The 20959-nt window shown below is 45.5% G+C and overlaps 2 protein-coding genes across 2 annotated transcripts; both read left to right on the top strand.

The window, feature by feature from the left end:
• The first annotated feature begins 4866 nt into the window (after window positions 1-4866).
• On the top strand, window positions 4867-10391 carry POFUT1 (protein O-fucosyltransferase 1). Its single transcript, XM_082491132.1, has 7 exons — window positions 4867-5061; window positions 5147-5268; window positions 5404-5586; window positions 6606-6718; window positions 7430-7622; window positions 7898-8140; window positions 8569-10391. Exons 1-7 carry the CDS (start codon window positions 4950-4952, stop codon window positions 8755-8757), a joined length of 1155 nt encoding a protein of 384 aa, XP_082347258.1. The 5' UTR covers window positions 4867-4949; the 3' UTR covers window positions 8758-10391.
• Window positions 10392-10755: 364 nt separating this feature from the next.
• KIF3B (kinesin family member 3B) lies at window positions 10756-20607 on the top strand (the record flags this gene model as incomplete). The annotated part of the gene is made up of 9 exons (XM_082491064.1): window positions 10756-10797; window positions 15630-17068; window positions 17662-17763; window positions 18365-18487; window positions 18599-18717; window positions 18949-19062; window positions 19753-19858; window positions 20068-20246; window positions 20514-20607. Exons 2-9 carry the CDS (start codon window positions 15686-15688, stop codon window positions 20605-20607), a joined length of 2220 nt encoding a protein of 739 aa, XP_082347190.1. The 5' UTR covers window positions 10756-10797; window positions 15630-15685.
• Between the last annotated feature and the right edge of the window lie 352 nt (window positions 20608-20959).

Genomic DNA, 20959 nt, shown 5'->3' with positions numbered 1-20959 from the left:
CCATGTCAAGCAGAACTTGATCCTGCAGGCATCTCGCTGAGATGTTGTCCTGGTGCTGTTTTCTGTTGGAGCCCTCTGTGACCAAACTGCTTTAATAGCAAAACATCTTCATCTGAAATCACAGAAGCGTTGGTGTTAAGGCACTGCATCCTTCACTTGTGCACATAAACACATGTGAGCATTCAACAAGCTTTATAATCATGTGAATCTGTGTGTTCACAGACATGGAAAACTCCCATCTCCAGAATGTTTAATTCTTTTCTCCCTTAACCCCTGTTACCTCAAAAAAAATTATGTTAAAACTCTTTCTGAATGTTTTTGCAACTATTAAGAGCCAGTGTTACCTCTTACATGCATTGTCTCCTGAAATACTGTAGATAGGTGTCTCTTTGTAGCACCAAATACCTCACCTTTCCCCGTGTGTTTTGTGGATTGCTTCTCATCCCTTTTTTTCATGTTCTTCATACCCTGTTCTCACTTGCTCTTCATCTTTGCTTACATGGAATTCCCTTCTAGAGCTTCTCAGAGAAACTAAGGTTCTCTTGCAATTATTTTTTTTTTTTTTAATCCACTCTGCTACGAACCTGGTGCACTAGTAAGACTATCTCCTAGGAAACCAACCTGAATTACCACACATGGGTCAATAGGGCTGGGGAAGAAAACTTGCTATTATCAACAACATCACACCTTTTTCAGGAAGGCAACAGGTGCTGCTTCTCTTCAGGGTGTGATTAGTCATTGTATTGTCTCTTTTTAACTTTGGGGCAGATTCTGCCTCTCTGGATTAGCAAGTTTTCTACAATAATGAGCAATTTTTAATATTTTTTTTTCTTTTACACACTCATCCACTGATAATGGAAGCTCAAACTGTTTCCTGTTCAACAAAATATACCTCCTGGATGCTCTGCTGGCTTTCATGTTGATGAAAATCTACATTAACCTCTCTTGGGTTGTTCTTTAGCTGTGTTTGTCTTGTTGGTAAAGTACTGCATTTTTATATGGTTCTACCGACACCTGAACTGGTAAACGGTTAGCTGAAATAAAAACCTCAGAAAAGATCTCTTTCACTGAATTTAGCTGCCTGAGAAATTCTTCTTAAAATAGCATCAAACCCTCAAGTTCTTTCTCACTCCGTGATTGCTTCAGAGGGAGGAACTTCCTGCCTGCACATCAACACGAGTGCCAGTTGTGGGCAGGATGTGCAACTACGAGGGAACTAACCAACCCCCATTAAGAAAGTGCACTACTGAACGTTATGAATAGCTGAAATAACAATAACTGTAACTGCTCCATCACTCACAATACTGTGAATGGTTCCCTCAGGATGAAAAACACTGGGAAATGGGACGACTCCAAGAAAATGTGTCACTATGAGGTTTGGAAACATCCATTAAGAACAGAATTCAGTTTTGTGCAGGCTGAATCTACTCGGGCAGGACAGAACAATAAAGGACTAGAACTACTGAGGCACCACTTTGGTACAACCCAGCGTAATGGGACGGATGCTCCTGTTCCTCAGGGTGCAGGACTCCTGTGGTTCAGAGCAGTCTTCCTTTGTAGGTGTCTCAGACCATGAATATTTCACCTCTGTACAAGATGTGTGCCACAAAAGACAAGTGTTTTCTACCTCCTGCTTCAGAGCTGTGCACACGTTACGGGAGTCTCTGCCACTTTCGCCACGTAGTTGCTTCTTTCCCTCTGAATAAGCTCAGCCATCTGTGCCAGTTTCAAAGCTATCTGAAAGAAGACAGAGTTTGAATTTCGCTGTCTTTGACAGTAAGGCACATAAACTGTCACCTTCAGAGCAGAAGCCCAAATACCAATGAGATAAGATATGGTAATCTCTGTAATTGATTGTAAAATTTCATCAACTTTCCTTTAAAACTGTAAGGGTCTAGCAAGAAAAAGGTCTCTACCTATTTGGGTCTGTTTCTAAGTCTAAACGTGTGTCCTAAGTCACTCTGACAGATGTGGAATAAGAAAGAAAAACCAAGATGAGGGTCTCGCATAGTATCAGTGAAACACAGTAGCCGAGGAAGGTTAACAACGTAATTCATACTTGACTAGGAAACTCTCTGCCTGATCTAGATATTTACGTTTTTAAAAAACTCGAGTAGTTTTCTTAGTAACAGTTCCCCAAAGAATGTTTCCAATGTGCTCCCTGTTCACTATAACTCCGTAGCCACCAGAGAGAAACAGTCACCACTGTGTAGAAACGCTTCACCTACATTTGTTCAGAGAATATCTTGTACGTTGTGGAGTTTGTTCCAGGACTGGAAAACCTGGTTATCTCAGAAAGTTTTGTACTAGTCCTGGAAAAATATGTCTAGCCTATGCAGCTCCAGAAATCTCAGATAAGTCAGTTACAGAAAACTCCCATCACAAGACTAATCTTCCTATGGTTCTACAGAGGTTAAGAGGTTGGTGGGTTGAACACAGCTGGAAAAAAATACGATCCACCTGAGAACTGGATTCCCACTGGATGCCAACTTATATGAAATATTTCATTACTACAGTCATCAAGTTTGTGCAAGTTCAAGCTACAAGAGCTCACATATGCTGATGGATCACATGCTATGTATGAGATTCCAGCCACTTGTCACTGCACAGAAAACAATGAGGTATGTCTGAGTTGGTACATAGTACAAAAATGCTCTTGGGCTTCACAGAAAGTCCCTGAGATAGTCTGCCACCTGCTTTGACAATTTGCCCCACTGTTTAATCCTTCACAAAGTATGGTTCAATGATACAGCATTTCTGCAGTTTCTGCCCCTCAAACTCACTCCTGTTAGATAGAGCACCATTCCTCAGCTGGAGGGAAAACCTTGTGGCCTACGCTGGGAACCAGATCAGGGAACTGCCCAAGTTAAAAACAATCAAGAATAAACAAAAAGGAGCCTGGATGAGTTCTCTGACCCGATCAACAGCAAAGCTGTGCTGATCTGGCTAGAGCGGGTATGCAGCAGCAGTGGGAGGCAGGGACATGGGGCCTGGCAGGCTGCCTGACCAGCCCCTGGATTGTGGTGCTGAGGTTTCTCTTTTCTAAAGGGCATCTCTTTTGTCTGATTTGTGTTTGGCTGCCCTTGGCTTTTACCTGCTGAGTCCTGCTCTGCCTTAGCTAAGGAGCTGCTCCAGTACTGTCACTTTTCTTTCTGCAGGGACAGAGAAATTGGCCTAGGGACTGCCAGAACTCCTGCATCCCCTCAGTCCTCACCACTCACTTCTGCACTGCACTGGCCAGGCTGTTTTACAGCTGCACGGTGGTCTGCCTGAAGGAACTTACCCAGCTGAAAAGTAACTTCTTTTTAAATTTTCCCTCCCCCAGCCAGGTTTGCTAAGCTATTTTAAGTTGTTAAAGCTTAAACTTGCTGAAGCAGAAGGTACCAGCTATGCAGCAGAAAGCAGAGACTAGAACCCACGGTGGGCACTCAGCCTTAGCCTAGCGTTGTGCCTCAAACCCAATTTCTGCAGCGATCCCAGCTGCAGTGTCAGGCCTGGCACGAGCCCGGCCAGGGCACGGGTGCACTCGTCCATTTATTGACTTTCCTACACAGCAACCAACGATGGTAACACCTTAAAGTGCTACAGCAACATCCCTTAGAGCTGGTCTTTCAAAGCCCCCACAGAGCATAACAAAATCACCCCTTACTTTTCTTTACGATGTTCTAATCAAGTCCAGCTCCAACTCCTGACCACAAGGCTCTCCTTCCAGACCTCAGACCACTTTTTGACTTTTCTACATTCTCTGCCATTTTCCAGTATTGGTTTACTAATTATAAGGGAGGAAAAGTGGATACCAGACCTAGATGCACAGTACCAGCCTTGTCAATGCCACACCTGGATGTAAAAATCACTCTCCCACCTCCCTAAGCATCTTGTATTGACCTTTTTTTTTTTTTAAAGTTTTCCTACAGTCACAAACACCAACTCACATGTCATTATGATTCCCTGATTTCCCCTATGAAAACCATTATTTTCTTGCAGTGAGTGATTTTGGCTGTTTCTAGATATGTAGGTTTTTACATCCAAACAGACTCATTTTTCTAGTTGAGCTGTTCAAGCCTCAGTATCAGTTTGCCCCGCTTGATCACTTACAGATTTTGGAAGAACTTTGCGTAAAGTTTGCACTTATTTTCAAAGCCCAGTGAAAAGCTGCTGCACCTTTCCCATAGGATGTAACCAGACACACCACTGCCAGAGTATGATTTTTCCACCCACTTCCCTGACATGACAACAGACAGGGGATTTTAAAAGCCCCAACCCTTTCCCTGCACCACCGGGAAAGCCCCAAACGCCGACACGGCTAGGGAATGACTGATTTATGCTAAAAAAAAATCAAATTTTTAACTCACTCAGCCCCAAAGTGGCTGCAAAGTTCCCAGGACAGAGTGCAGCTGTGCTGGTTGCAAACGGTGGAGGTGTCGGGGGGGGGCTGTCGGGGAGGGGTGGGGAGTTGCCGCTCCGGGGAACGGGAGCCCGCCCCGCCCCCCCCCCCAAGGGAAGGGTCCGTAGATGAGGCAGGGCCGGTGCCAGGGGGAACACACGTGCCGCCCCCCCCCCTCCCCCGTTACCATGGCGCAGCCCTGAAGGGAGGGAGGGGGAGAGGCGGGCCCGGCCTACGCCCCCCCCATCCTTCCTCCTCCTCCCACGCCCCCCCTCTCCCCTGAGGGGACCCCGCCGCCGAGGGGAGGGGGCCGCCGTGACACCGCCCCTCGCCCCCCTTTTCACCCCCCACCTCCCCCCCCGCACTCACCCCGTTCCCCCGGGCCCTGCCAGGCGCGGCTCCGGCCCAGGCCCCGGCGGCCCCATTGTGCGGGGCATTATGGGAGTGACGTCGCTCTCCCGCTTCCGCCTCGATGGTGGCCGTTTCCCGCTTAGACAGGCCGTTCCGGCGGGCCCCGGGGCATGCCGGGATAGGGCCGCCTCTCGTTGACCTCCACCCAGCCGCCATGGCGGTGCCGCCGGTCCTTGTCCTCTTTCTTCTCGTTGGGATGGCGGCGGGAGGCGGCGCGGGGCCCGCCTGGGATGCGGCCGGTTACCTGCTCTACTGTCCCTGCATGGGTGAGGCCCTCCCGCCGCGGCGGGCCCCCGGCGGCGCCCCCCGGTGCAGGCCCCGGCTGAGCCCCGCTCTCGCCCCCTCTTGCAGGCCGGTTCGGGAACCAGGCCGAACACTTCTTGGGAGCCCTGGCCTTCGCCCGCTCCCTCAACCGGACGCTGGCCGTGCCGCCGTGGATCGAGTACCGCCACCACCGCCCGCCCTACACCAACGTGAGTCCCCGGGGGCCAGGCGGGGAGGGGGCGGCGGGCGGGGTTGCGGCCTCCCCCGTGGGGTGAGGTGTGGGCCTCGGGGGGAGGCATGGTGCCCCGAGGCTCTGTGTGTGAGGCAGTCCCTGTCCTCTCCAGTTGCACGTCCCCTACACGGAGCATTTCAGGCTGGAGCCGCTCCTGCAGTACCACCGCGTTATCAGCTTGGAGGAGTTCATGGAGGAGCTGGCACCTGTTCACTGGCCTCCTGGCAAGCGCGTGGCTTACTGCTTTGAAGCAGCGGCTCAGAGAAGTGCTGACAAAAGCACTTGTCCCATGAAGGTGAGTTCCTCCTGTGTCCCTGTGGGCAGAGTTTAATTTTGCTGCTGTTCCAAAGAGATTGACTGATTTGTTCAGGTGGCCATTGAGCTGCAAACTTAGGAGTTATCTACCCCAAATCTGTTAATGTGGCATTCCTTTCACAGCTTATCACACATGCTGTGCCATCATAGAATCATTTAAGTTGGAAAAGGCCTTTAAGATCATCGAGTCCAACCATTAACCCAACACTGCCAAGTTACCACTAAGCCATGTCCCTCAGCACCACATCTACATGTCTTTTAAATGCTTCCAGGGATGGTGACTCCACCACTTCCCTGGGCAGCCTGTTCCAACGCTTGACAACACTTTTGGTGAAGAAATTTTTCCTAATATCCAATCTAAACCTCCCCTAGTGCAACTTGAGGCTGTTTCTTCTTGTCCTATCACCTGTTACTTGGGAGAAGAGACTGATCCCCACCTTGCTACAACCTCATTCAGGGAGTTGTAGAGAGTGATAAGGTCTCCCCTTGGCCTCCTTTTCTCCAGGCTAAACAACCCCAGTTCTCTCAGCTGCTCTTTGTAGGACTTGTGCTCAAGACCCTTCACTGGCTTTTCATGCTTTTCTTTGTCAGCAGATCCTTGGGGTTCAGGAAGATGGTTTGTGTAAGGTTGTATTGCTTCAGATTTGATTGTCACTGTAAGGGGAGGAGATCTGTAGCAACAAAGCTTACTAGTCTCTGCCCATTTCGCATCTGTGGTACAGTTGTCCTCCTGGTTTTAAAGCATCCTCTTTTAAATACAAGTTAGAGAGCTGTGGTGGTGTTCTTCATTTAAGACAGCCTATGCTTTAGTTCTCAGTTAACTTTCTTTAATGTGTTTCACTCTTTTTCCTGTGGAGGTGGTATGCGAAAACCAGGCTGTTGTATTTGGTGCTTTCCTCCTATAACAGAAAAACTCTGACTCTGCACCCCAGGGCCTTGCTAACTCTGCCTTTCAGGCTCTGCCTGTGCGCTGAATGAACACTTCTCTTTCCTTTGCAGGATGGAAATCCATTTGGTCCCTTCTGGGATCAGTTCCAAGTGAATTTTGATAAGTCTGAGCTCTTCAAGGGAATTTCCTTCAGTTCTGCATACAAGGACCATTGGATCCAAAGGTAGCAAGAAGATGGAAAAGCACTGGCATACCACTGTAGGCATTTAGAGTAACTCATGAAAACAGTTGTGTGAGTCACTGTGTAAAGCCTTTGCAGTTTGGGGGAGAAAATGAAATGGTTAGTTAACAATATAATTAAAAATCTTAATGCTTTTTCCATTAAATATTTGCTGAGCGTGCTCTTCCTGTGGGCAGTGTTAAGTGTGAACTCTGTTAGGCTGAGTCAGTCAGATTTCTGAGTCAGTAATATTTAGTTGCAGTATTTATTGATTATATATGTATTTATTCTTAAAAAAACAATTTCATTCTCAGTTGCTAATCATAAACTATATTTTGCTGGTTACCTCGTTTTCAGAGCTACTTTAGTCAGTAAGTTTAAGTGACAGAATTGCTCTAGTCTGGGATGAAAGCGTAAGTTCTCATTGCTTGGTAGCTCATGGCTATGTGTGTAAGATTTTTATCTTTTGTGTGTTATAATAATACTAATTCGTTTGTCTGAGGTAAAATGCAGTACCTGACTTTTGCTTCAGTGTTCTGTTTATATGGCTAAATGGTTAGGATTCCTCTTGGGTAAATTTGGAGCAATAGATGCTGCGTGTTTCAGCATTACTTTCCATCCTAACCTTCACGAAATTCACTTCACAGTAGTCTTTGCAAGACGAAGCATGCAAGCTTGTGCCGTGTTTCAGTCTGCTGAGGTTTTTTTCTGTAGGTTTTCACCATCTGAGCACCCTGTACTTGCCTTACCTGGAGCTCCAGCCCAGTTTCCAGTCTTGGAGGAGCACCGGCCTCTCCAGAAGTATATGGTGTGGTCTGATGAAATGGTGAAGAAAGGAGAAGCCTATATTAATTCTCTGCTGGTCAGGCCCTACGTAGGAATTCACCTGAGGATCGGCTCAGACTGGGTATGGTTCCTGTGTGAGGCTGGTTGCTGTAGCCCGTGCAGTTGCTATAGGCTGGTGGCTAACGCCTGTGGAAGAAGCTGCCCAAAGAGGAGCTGTGCTTCTGTGGTGGCAGCCTGAACCCCGCTGGCATGTGATGACTCAGTGTGTTAAAAAATGCTGCTGGGATTCATCTTTCAAACAGGCTGTAATGCTGCTGGCAGAGGTGGGGGACATGGTAGTGTTTTCTCACACTTTCCATTCAAACAGGATATTTTCTCTTTTTCTTCTTCCAATAGAAAAATGCTTGCAATATGTTAAAGGACGGGACGGCTGGGCCACACTTCATGGCTTCCCCTCAGTGTGTGGGCTATGACCGAAGCGCTGCAGTCCCTCTTACCATGGACATGTGCCTGCCGGACCTCAAAGAGATCAAGCGTGCTCTCAAGCTCTGGGTGAAAAAAACAGAAGCTAAATCTGTTTATATTGCTACCGATTCTGAGCCCTACACGACAGAAATCCAGCAGTTCTTCCAAGGAAAGGTAGGTCTTTCAGGAACCCATTCTGGCAAGAGTGCTTTAATAAAAACTTTCCTTGGATTCTGGCCCATTGCTGCCACAGACAGCAGGCAGGCAGTTGTGTAATATGTTATTCACAGACAAATATTGGCATTTCAAAGTAAATTTTTATCATAGCAATAAAAATTATACTGTAAAACTCTTCCTTTCCTAGAGGTTGAAGAGTGTTATCCCACGTTAGTAAGTTTTTTCTTGAAAAATACTTCAATTAAATAAACCTGAGTGATTTTCAAAAATGTTTTGACATTTATCTATTCATAAATGAGTTATAGCGCGACTTAAGACAGAATCCACTCTTTTTGTCGTCTATTTCCATTTCTAATATTATGCCAAGGCACTTGGATTGTAATAATAGATGACTGGATTAATTTTCTTTCCTTGTTTCCCTGCAGGTCAAGGTTGTTAGTTTGCAGCCAGAAGTGCCTCAGATTGATTTGTATGTTCTTGGCCAGTCTGATCATTTTATCGGGAACTGTGTCTCTTCATTTACTGCCTTTGTGAAAAGAGAGCGTGACGTGCATGGAAAACCCTCTTCGTTTTTTGGCATGGACCACCCACCAAGATTACGGGATGAATTCTGACCAAAAGAGGAACAAGCTCCATAGTTCTCAGGACTCTGAGCTTGGTACCTTGCTGAGGGACCACTTGGTGCTAACAGTGTTCTGCTGCCTGCAGAGCTGCTTCAGCCTGTGATATTCCTCACAGACTGTTCTGTCTGACTTTTCCTGTATTTCCAGCATGAGGTCACACAGAAAAGTAATTTTAAATCATGTAGTTTATAGGAAACTATAAACTATATATAGTTTTTAAGATGTAGTTTATATAGTTCTCCATTCTCACTATTTGGGTTTGCCAGCAATCACGATGAAGCAGCTGCTCAGATTTCCTCTTTTTCCATTTTTTCTATTCCGTTAAATCTTAAATTTTACCTGGAGATGTTGTGAAGCTTCTTCTCCAAAACTGACCATAAGTTCTTTTTAAGTGCAAAGTATTGTCAGGAATATCACATTCCCTGAGGAGTGCAAGATAAAGCTCAGGACAAAAAATTTGAAGATCTGGGTTTTATCGAGTACCACTGTTGCCTTACTAGAGCCATGTCACCTCAGTGCCTCAGTTTCCATGCCCCTGTCAAGAGATTTCATATCTGCTTTGCAGCAGAGCTCTGGGGCACCTGAATCTCTTTAGCAGTGCTATTGAAGCACAGCAGGGGCATGTTATAGTGTGGCAGCTGCCTCTTCAGCCTGTCTTTGTGTGGAACTGGGGAGAAGGCATTTGCAGGGCCACATGCAAGAGATCTTTCATAGCCAGTCGAGAGTTGGAGATCTAGGGCTTGTAGCTTTGTAGCTGTTGATGTCAGGTGGAGGTCTGTGGTAGAAATGAAACTGGTTTTGAGCTAAGACTTTTAAAGTAGCCATAGTGGAGTTGGTGTACATCATACCTAGGTCTATTTTAATGGTTTCTTTGTCTATTTTGTTAATTTTTTTGTCTGTTTTTGTACTTTGTGAAATAACCCCTCTGACAACAGACCTCTGTCTGTGGGGGTAGTTCCTAGTGGAGATAACTGTGGAGAGTGTTCGCTGATGGTGAAACGCAGCCCAAAACTCCTTAATTTGGCCCAGTGCAGTTTAGTGCTGGTAACACCAATAATCCTGGTGTGGTGGGACTTGACCAATGCCTTCTGCTAGTCCTGTGATTTTATTTTATTTTTTTTTCCCTCCAAAGTCTGCATACAGAACCTACTGTTCCTTTTTAAAAAAATGCCCCTGAGGTGGGCCTGTGGTACCAGGGCTGGCTGCCTCCAGTGCACTACTACAGTCTAAATGCTGCTGTCTCTGAGCAGTTACCAGTGTTTAACTCTAAATGTCTTTTTGGGGGGTGGGGGTGTTCCTCCTCGGAAATGTTGCTGAGCTTTGAAGGTATTTGAAGGCTCAAGGGAGTGAGCTAAATGAGACAGTACCTGAAGTGCCAGGATGGCAAAGACTTGTCTGTTGTTTCCTCAGTGCTGGCTTCCAGAAATGTGTGGGGTTTGGTGGTTTTGGGGCCTCTAGCCGCATCCTGGGGGAGCTCCTTGCTAGTGATGTTGGATGATGCCATCAGGGCTGCCTTGTCTCACTGCAGAGCAAGGGAAGACGGTATATTAAAAGAAAATGTTTGGGGTTTTGCTTGGTTTTTTTAAGTATTTTTTTGTAATAATAAAACCCTGATTTTATATTCATTTGTATTGCACCAGTATTCCTTCCTCTGTCACTGTATTCCCGGCTGAGCCCCCCGTGAGGTGGCTGCCTTCCCCGGCCCGGGGTTGGCGGAGTGGCAGTACAGCCCTCCCCGGCTGGGGCAAAAAATGCCACTTTTGGGGTTTGTGAAGGGCGAGGTGCGACCTGGCTGGGGCCGGCGCCGCCTCCACGCCTCGCGGTGCCCCCGGTGCGGCGGGGGCTGAGGAGGGGGCGGCGGCCCCTTTGTCACGGCTCCATCCGGGCCCCGGCGGCGGGGCCGGTCGTTAAGGAAGTGGCGGCTTGGGGGCGGGCGCGCGCGTTGCCAAGGAAGTACGTCATGGGCGGGGCCCCCGCCGCTTCCGGTGCCGCGGGAGGAGGCGGCCGCGCGGCTCCATGGTGACGGCGCAGGTGAGTCCGGCCTGGCCCGACCCGGCCCGCGGGTGTGTGGGCCCCGCTGCCGCCCCGACACCCCCGGCTGTGAGGCGGCGACCCGCCCCGGGCTGTCACACCCTCACCCGAGGGCCGACCCCGCTCCCCCGGTGCCGCGCGGGAGTGACAGCCCGGGACACCCGTTGCCCGTGTGGCCTCCTCTCCGTTTGCACGCGTGGGCACGGCCTCGCCTGCGGGGGTGTCGGCCGGGAGCGGCAGGCCATGCCCGCTGCCAGGCTGCCGGTGGTGAGGCCGCGGGCGGGTGTTCCCCCCCGTCCCTGATCCCCTCCTCCGGCACGGCCCGCTCCCCCCGTCCTTCGATCTGGGTCTCCGGGTGCCCCCGGGCCCCCATCCCTGCTGCACCCGGTGTCACGGCTGCCAGGGCGGCGGGTGATGCTCGGAGTCTCAGTTGGAGCGGGGGTCCCGTACCCGCCGCCTCCCCCGGAGGGGTAGGGGGGGGTGGACACCGGTGGGGCGCCGTGCTGAAGCAGATGGAGGTGACCGCGACACTAAGTGAAATCGGGGCCCCGGCAGCAGAGGACACGCTGCAGCAGAGCTGGCACACACTGGCCCAGCTCCACCAGTGGCACTGGGGTTGTCTGGTTCAGTCCGCGGTGCGTTCGTCAGGGAGGTTTGAGGAGAATAGCAACAGAAGAAGTGGCTTATGAAGGAGTAAAAGACACAAGTAATTAACCCATAACATTATGAACCCCCAAATACCTGAAAGATTTAAACTGCGAGAAAGTGATTGAATTTTTTAAGTGGTACCTGGGGGATGTGCAGAGAGATGTGAGGGAAGAGTTTAGCCGGTATACCAAGAAAATCTTCCTGAAATCTTTAAACTTAAGCCGGGAACCGAGAGGCCTCGGGACTTCAGCCTGGCAGAGGCAGATTGAATAAGTGATGGTGCCCAGTAAGAGCGCAATGATCCTGGGGTACGGCTGGCAGAGCTCTCCTGTCCTGACTCCTGAAAGTTTTTGAGGAGTAGTGGTTACCTTAGCTTACCTTCAGGTTGTGTCATTGCTTATTTTTTCTGGCACAACCTTATGTTGACTGAAGTAAACAAAAATGCTTGGATTTCTGCCCACTATCCCCTCTTTGTCATCTGAAGCACATCTTCAAACGCCTTTATCTCAACCTTGACTTTGACTCTTAGGGACATGGCCCACGTTGCTTCAGGCTGAACTAATTTCAAGAACAAAGCCCCCTCCCCATGGCAGGAGAGTGGGTGGCACGACGCCTTCCCAGGTCTTCTGGCCATCACTGTCCGGCTGCTCCAGGCAGCTCAAATGTTGTTGTGGAGTTTCTGGGGAATACAAACATTGCCAACTAATTGGTTTTGTTATGCACTTGGGTAAGTCTGAGGAGAAACATCATTTGTTATGCTTCCAGTAAACTTCACAGCAGTAACCAAAATAATTGGTGATGATTTGTGATAGATTGTTGTGAAAATAGCCCTAATCAGGGATAAAATAATTTATCTGTGACTATAAAAAGAGACTCGCGAGTGAAATGGGGAAAGGTGTCAAAAGATTGTCAAGCTCATGTGGATGAGATATGCCCAGAGGAACAGCAAATATGCAACATAGTTTTTGTTCATCGTAAATCTCTGCCAAAGCTGTCGCAGAGGGAATGTGCTGGGTATTTCACTTTTAACTTCCAGGTGAGCCTGTGGACAGAAATATATGCTCTTGTAAAAAACAGTTTATCATAAGTTTCTCTTAATTCTGATCATTTATTGTGAGCCAGCATTGCATACAAAGCAGCACTGCTCATCAAAATAGTATTTTGGATATTAATTGTATCGAATAAATCAGTGCTTTGCTTTTCAGGTTTCATGCCTAATTTGAGTATCTGCCAATGTGAACATTCACTATAATAATACAGATAAATGAAGCAGCAGTTGTTATGTGAGCTTGTTTGAAAAAAAATGTCTTCTGAATTTGAATTATAGGAATACCTCAGGAAAGTATGGAAGAAGTGTGTATTTGTATATACAACTACTCATGATGATTAGGAGTGTTGCTTTTTATGTTTCTGCGAGGCTTGTCCCCATTTCACATATTCTTTCTCTGTTGGTATTCTAGAATACATATTCCTTCTGGGTCAGGCAGTAAGATCATCTTTATTTGGAATTGTCAGTTAGGAGGGAAATGTTTTTATTTGGTAGCGATCCAAAATTCCTGTAGTAGTTTGAATTCACTATGCAGGTTGTAAAGTGCTTCTTCTGGATGATGTGTCCGGTTTGGTGAATTCAATGGATGTTCCTCATCTTCCTCCTGGTAGCTACCACGGGCTTTCATGGGAATAGCGAGGAGCAAGGAGTTTCTCCTCACAAAACCAAGGAAATTCCAAAGGCCATATTGAGGTTTCTGTACAATTCTTGAATGTTTATTTGTTGCTTTTGTGGTGTTCTTTGTAGTGCAGATTGACAGTTGGGATATTGGGCTAGAAATGTTCTTCTTCCTTTCTCAGTCCTTTAGCTCTGCTCTGAAGCTCTCTGTCACCTTGTTTGAGAAGCTCTCCTGAGACATGCAATTATTGAGTAAAAAACAATTAGATAAAATCAATGGGTTGCCACAGGTCCAGCTGGTAGTGGAACGGTGGGAACATCCTGAGGAGGCCAGACTGAATGTGTGCCAGCGCTACCTGGGGTTTCCAGTGTATATTAGTTTTACATTTGATTCCAATTGGCAGAAGAATCTCAGAGCTCTTCCTGAAAGATACTTTTTTTTAAAAAAGCCTATTAGAAATCACACTGAATTCCACAAGCTGGGCCGTTTAGATCTTCTGTGTAAGGCTGTCACTTTAGCAGTAACACAGTCTTTTTGTTCTGTTTTAAGTGGCAGCTCATAGAGCTACTGACTGGTGGATGCAACAGCATGTTTCTTCCTCTCTACCCAGAGTCACAAAGGACTCAGATCTGTGAACTGGGTTTATGCAACATGAGTTTAGACTGATGCTGAATCTTGTCAACCTAATTCAGGTAGAAGACCAGAGCAGGAGCGTGGAGTGTATTTCAGTAGGTTAGTGTGCTTGGGCAGAGCTGGCTTTTATGGGAAATCCTGATAAAAGTATAATGCCAAAAGAAAAAATAAGAGCATAGATCTCCGTGAAGAGTTGTGCTTGAAATATCTCAAGCAAGCGCGTTTGTGTTCAGTTTCCCCATAAAAGCAGATGTGCAAGTTCTAGCTGAGGAAGACACTAATGCTAGTTTGCAGGATCCTTTCACAGGAGGCAATCACATTACAGAAAGAGGAGGGTGACCTCAAAGGACTGAGTGCTTTATGAAATTTTTATAAGAAGTGATGCGAAAAGAGCTTACACTCACCTTCAAAAGCCTGAGAAGGGCAAATCCTGGCAGGTGTCCAGTTCACACCCTGATGTCCTCTGGTTGCTTGAGCATTAGACGAGACATAATGTAGATTACTCCACCTTTATAACTTCCCCTTCTGCTCCCCGCTGAATACGAGCGGGGAATGCTGCTCTCTTTTAAGTGTGCTGACGATACTTGTGCAAAAAATACGAATGCAAGATCAACATTGACTGGGCAGTTTGTAAGTGGAACAGAAAGATGAGGAATTGTGGGGCCACGGGCATTCCAAGAGCGGCCATCGACACTGGGGGGAGCAGCTGCCCTTTGCCTGGGTGTCCCCCAGGGCGAGCACAGGACCAGAGGTGACTTTGAATGTTGGGATGTGACCTCATCTCACTGCAGCTGGGTGGTGGAAATATTCCTCTTCGCTGTCCACTGATTTCAGAGCCCACCTCACTGGTGGATTGTTTCACCATATTTGCAAGCGTTGGAAGACTGCTACGTTTGGCTGCTTTAATGATTTCCTTTGTAGTGAGCTAGATTGCAAGATTGGGTGATATCTTTTCTGTAACAATTATTTTCACTTGATTCTTGACAAAAAGGAAAGGTAAGATCAGTTTTCCCAAGTGTGGAAATGCAGAATATTCAGGGGATGTGATGCCTGGAAATGGACAAACTATTTAATGATTTTATCTTGAATCCTGGCAGCTTCTGCAGCCCAATTAAAGAGATATTATTCTGTAAGGAGGATTCTAGAAAGTGACTTTAAAAGTGTAACACGCGAGAGGAAAAAAACATTTGGGCAGCATTCCAGAGAACTGCTGTCATTTAAGAAAAGCCAGGCATAAGTTTTAAACCTTTTGTGGCAGAATAGTCCTGATGACACATCACATGTGAGGGGAATGTAACATAAATGTCTGATAAAAATGAGACGGTTTTGTCAATACATAGGAGGTGTAAGAAGAGGCAACTCTGAAAATACTGTATTTATAATTTACAATCTCTCTTGAATTTTGGTAGGTAGGTGAAGCACTTAATCAAAGCACCCGACTGATTCCCTTTCAAGAGCCTGAGCGATATGGAGAGAGCAAGCCTGTACTGGATTTTCAAAGTATGAGAGTTAAAATAAAAAGCCTGAATGCAACAGGATTCAGTGGCAAAGTGTTACATTATTTTTATAAATAGTTTTAAAAGCATTATGGTTACTTTTAAGGGTCAAAAAAAGGATCTCTTCCAACTGTAAAGATGTAATTTGATGAAGATTTATTGCAGCAGAGCTTGTAGAAATGATACTGTTTGATGGACAAGTTTGGTAAAATAACACTGTCTCAATTCAGGCCTTTTTAAAGTTTTCGTGTTGTACATTATTTTCATTCTTCAAAATCCATTGCAACTTACTGAATGTGAAATGGTGCTTGAATATATCTTTGGCTTTATGAAAAATTGTCACCTGCAGAAAAGTGCCTCACATATTCCTCCTCTGTTTCTGGTTTAGGTTTCTAGCACGGGATCATCCATTGATCAGATCACACCAGCCACAGACCTGCTGTCATGTCTAAGTTAAAGAGCTCTGAGTCTGTTAGGGTGGTGGTACGATGCCGGCCAATGAATAGCAAAGAGAAGACAGCTTCGTATGAGAAAGTTGTTAATGTGGATGTCAAGTTAGGGCAGGTCTCAGTGAAGAATCCACGGGGGACATCTCACGAACTGCCTAAAACTTTCACCTTTGATGCTGTGTATGACTGGAATTCCAAACAGGTTGAACTCTACGATGAGACCTTCAGACCTCTTGTGGACTCTGTTCTGCAAGGGTTTAATGGGACAATCTTTGCCTATGGGCAGACTGGGACAGGGAAGACATATACGATGGAAGGGGTGCGTGGTGATCCTGAGAAAAGAGGGGTCATCCCCAACTCATTCGATCACATCTTCACCCACATTTCTAGATCTCAAAATCAGCAATACCTAGTTAGAGCATCTTATTTGGAAATATACCAAGAAGAAATCAGAGACTTGTTATCAAAGGATCAGTCCAAGCGGCTGGAGTTAAAGGAGAGACCAGATACAGGTGTATATGTTAAGGATTTGTCCTCCTTTGTTACAAAAAGCGTCAAAGAGATAGAGCACGTCATGAATGTGGGAAACCAAAATCGCTCTGTAGGTGCCACCAACATGAATGAACACAGCTCTCGATCTCATGCCATTTTTGTGATCACTATCGAATGCAGTGAGTTGGGACTTGATGGAGAGAATCACATCCGTGTTGGGAAACTCAACCTGGTAGACCTTGCAGGCAGCGAGAGGCAAGCTAAGACTGGAGCACAGGGGGAAAGGTTAAAGGAAGCCACTAAAATCAATCTCTCTCTTTCAGCTTTGGGCAATGTTATCTCTGCCCTAGTAGATGGCAAAAGCACACACATTCCATACCGGGACTCAAAGCTGACTAGGTTACTCCAAGACTCATTAGGTGGCAATGCCAAAACTGTGATGGTGGCCAATATAGGCCCTGCCTCTTACAACGTAGAGGAGACTCTCACGACACTGAGATACGCCAATCGTGCCAAAAACATCAAGAACAAGCCACGAGTGAATGAGGATCCTAAGGATGCTCTGCTACGAGAATTCCAGGAAGAGATTGCTCGACTCAAGGCACAGTTGGAAAAACGGTCTATTGGCAAAAGAAAGAGGAGGGAAAGGAGGAGAGATGGTGGGGAAGAGGAGGAGGACACTGAGGAGGGTGAGGATGAAGGAGATGACAAAGATGACTATTGGAGGGAGCAGCAAGAAAAGCTGGAGATTGAGAAGAAAGCTATAGTTGAGGATCACAGCTTGGTAGCAGAAGAAAAGATGAGACTGCTGAAAGAGAAGGAGAAGAAAATGGAGGACCTGAGGCGAGAGAAGGAAGCAACAGAAATGTTGAGTGCTAAAATTAAGGTAGAATTTTTCCTTGTCATACTTTTTGACAGCAATTTATTTAGGCTGTGGGGAAAATAGAGGCTTTCCCAATTTGGAAAGATATTTCACAAGAAGTTTCCATGATAGTGATTTGTGTTTAGATTGGAAGATTTTAAAATAAACTATTTCTGGACAGAAGTTGAAATTTCTACTATTAATTACATATTTCAATATTCATGAGTTGTTGCATTGTTCTTATGTGCTGATATTGTAGGCTCTTAGGCAATCAGCACAATAAATGATACATCTTTCACAAGCTGTAGCACAAAAAATGCTTTATTCTGCCACAGATCATTAACAAGCTCTTACACGAGAGCAGGCATTTTGGTTCTGCAGCTTTGCCATGCATTGCAACAATGTGCATTCTAAGCAAGTTACAGTTTCACCAATCCCACAGTTTTATGGGAATTTTAAGAAATAGTAATTCTTGTAGCAGCTGACTTGAAAGATAATGTTAAATAAGGGAGCTGCGCTGAAGAAGTTGTATCCATACAAGAGAAAGTTGCCTTCTGTGGAAAAGACTGATTAGGTGGTCACTGAGAGAAACTTCAGACCTTGCTTTTTCCTTTCAGGCAATGGAAAGCAAGCTTCTGGTAGGAGGGAAAAATATTGTGGATCACACAAACGAACAGCAGAAAATCTTGGAACAGAAACGACAGGAAATTGCAGAACAGGTACAAGGAAGAACAATTGTTATTTTGTATAAAAAGCCTAGCTGCAGAACTTTTATAAAACATTGCATCAAGAGAAAGTATATGAAAATTTTCCCAGGGTTAACCCTAAAATTGGTTTAATGGCAATCATTAATCTCAACAGAAGGGGGAAGGGCTGGTGTCCTATTTCTTCTTGTATGAAATATGTAAAGAAGGTTTATAATAGTTTTCTTCCAGCTTTTCACGTTAAAGATTTATGTTCTATCTTGATTGGAGCTGTCTGTAAGTGAAGAAATGATTGGAAGACCTCAGAGAGTGACAGTTCAGCCACTAGCTCAAGGGAAGGATGTTTACTATGTGCTAAAAGTTTTTTTTTTCCTGTTATGCATTTCCTGTTGGTGATTCTTTAAGTGCAATGGCTAGTACGAATTGATAAGAAGAAAAGGATCTAAACATGACATTTGATGGTATTTCTAAGGCAAGAGATAGGAAGAACTAGAAGCTAAAGCAAAAGGCCTGGAGCCCAGGGAAGTAAAAGCATCCTGAGTGTTGGTTTCATGTATGTCAGCCTGGAGGTAGCAATGTAATTGTGGTCTTTAATATTGTATGTCGCCTTCTTCAGAAACGTCGGGAACGAGAAATCCAGCAACAGATGGAAAGTCGAGATGAGGAAACACTAGAGCTGAAGGAGACCTATAGTTCACTTCAGCAAGAGGTGGACATAAAGACCAAAAAACTCAAAAAGGTAAAAAGAAAATGATTTCATGTCTAATGGGTTAGGAATTAAATCAACTTGCATGTGAAAGTGAGAGGAATATTGGCAAGTTATGACTTTGGCTCTTGTTGTCCGTTTCAGTTATTTTCCAAGCTGCAAGCTGTGAAGGCAGAGATCCATGATCTCCAAGAAGAGCACATCAAGGAACGCCAGGAACTGGAACAGACCCAGAATGAACTTACCAGGGAACTAAAGCTAAAGTAAGTCCCATCGCTTCATTGCCTGCTACTATCTGTAACAGAAATGGTTTATTTGGGTGGGGAGTGGAAGGACTGCATTGCACATGCTTGTGGGATAAGATTTAAACAGGATAAAACTAAAACATTCCTCTTTTTCCAGGGGTGTATTAAGTCAGTGGGAGAGGAGAAGTGGAGAAAGTCATCTGCTAATTATGTTTCTTGTGTATTTCCCATTTTTGTGGTTGCATGTAGGCACCTGATCATCGAAAATTTTATTCCCTTGGAAGAAAAGAATAAGATCATGAACCGATCATTCTTTGATGAAGAGGAAGACCAGTGGAAACTGCATCCCATAACCCGTCTGGAGTGAGTGTACTTCTAATCTTTTCCTGGGATGGAATTATAGGTCACAGAAAACCCTCTAGCTGTCAAGAACAAGGTACCCCAAAAGAGGGATTGAACTGGGGATTTAAATTGGCCCTCTAGATAGTTTGTAGCTTCTTGCTGCACAATAAAATAAAAAAAAATATTCCTCTTGGTAGATTGAATAAAGTAGGAATGTACAGTTAGGAAAATTCTTGGAATATTAGGATTTTTCTTCTAGATGAGCCCAATAATTACATGTAAAATATAAGTACTAGTGCATTCACCATTAAAATAAGCAGTAAATTCCTATCATATTTCTTTCCTGGTTTAGATAAGGGAGCTCTCAAAAATAATTATTACTATGAGAGATGTGGCTTGATCCTGCCTCTCTACACAGAAAGTTCTTTACAGCTAATTTAGAAAGTCAGGTGCAGCTGAGTGCATCTGCCGTCTGTATAGTAGAAATACGTAGAAATCCTCCCCTTTGTGCAGGGAACAGGTGACACAGGGTAACTATCTTATCTTCTTCTCACTGACTGTAGGGACCTGTTCCTGCAAATGCAGCCTAGGTAGTTTCTGCTCTCTTGAAACATATTTCTGTGTGGAATTTGCAGATGTTTTAGCTTATAAACTCTAAGAGGAATCTTTGGGTTTGGTGTGTAATAGACGTGAGTATCCATTTTTCTCTAGTAACCAGCAGATGATGAAAAGACCAGTGTCTGCTGTAGGATACAAAAGGCCACTGAGCCAACACGCCAGGACATCCATGATGATTCGTCCAGAGGCCCGGTACAGGGTAAGCCCAGATGCGGTTACAACTTTCATGTGTTCACTCTCCTGATCAGGGGAATGTGAATTTCAGAGGATTTTTAGTTTTTCAAAGGGATGTAAATTTTTACAGTATGCTGCATACATTTATTAAGTACTTCAGAATAAGCTTTTGGAGGGAAAAGAAACAATTTGTATGAAAGTGTGCAGGCTTTGATTCTGCTTTCACTGTCTCAGGCAGAGAACATCGTATTACTGGAACTTGACATGCCCAGCCGAACAACAAGAGACTATGAAGGTCCAGCCATTGCTCCCAAAGTTCAGGCAGCTCTAGAAGCAGCTCTGCAGGATGAAGATGAGATACAGGTGGATGCTTCAACCTTCGAGAGCACTTCAAATAAAAAATCAAAACCCAGGTGAGTTGGACTTTAATAAGCAGACTAGCCAACAGTAAAGGTACGAGTACAGTTGCTATTTGTCAGCGCTTCTCGTCGATAAAGTTAAGGCGAGCTTGGCTGTAAAGCAGAGAGAGAGGGAAAGGAACATAGGACAGAAGAGAAAGCTGAGACTGATTAGAGAATAAAACCAGTAAAAGAAGTTCAGCTTTTGGAAGAATAATTTTGATGACTAGCAGGTGACATTGTTGGGGTTTTTTGTTTATTTTTTCATTTTTACTTCTTCAGGCCTAAAACTGGAAGGAAATCAGGGGGATCCTCTTCAGCAGGCACCCATAGTTCTCAGCTCTACCCACAGTCCCGAGGGCTGGTTCCAAAGTAAAACCAGCAGTTCCTCTCCGGGGCACGAACAGCCTTTGCCTTCTGAGAGCAGAGACAAGTAAAAACCTGCAGAGAGAACTCCCAGCCAGACTCCAGCTCCTTTCCCCTGGAGATGGCCTCTTTGCCGTTTAACTGACTTGAGCCAGTCCAGATGCACTGAACCACAGGAAAATGCGTGCTTGCAGTTCAGCATTTGGCCTCTTTGGGCAACAGATTTTAGTTAGGAAATCAGAAATGCATGAGGTACGTTAAAGTGTATTAGAAGCAATGGGAAGCATGGGGATCACCTCACAGCATCACCGTCTCTCCTTCTGCACTAGCCCTTTTGCTGCACTGGGTTTTTTTGCTGTTGG

Source organism: Vanellus vanellus, assembly GCF_965231255.1.
Source record: "Vanellus vanellus genome assembly, chromosome: 15".
Taxonomy (NCBI): domain Eukaryota; kingdom Metazoa; phylum Chordata; class Aves; order Charadriiformes; family Charadriidae; genus Vanellus; species Vanellus vanellus.
This window is presented reverse-complemented; position numbering and strand designations above follow the sequence as displayed.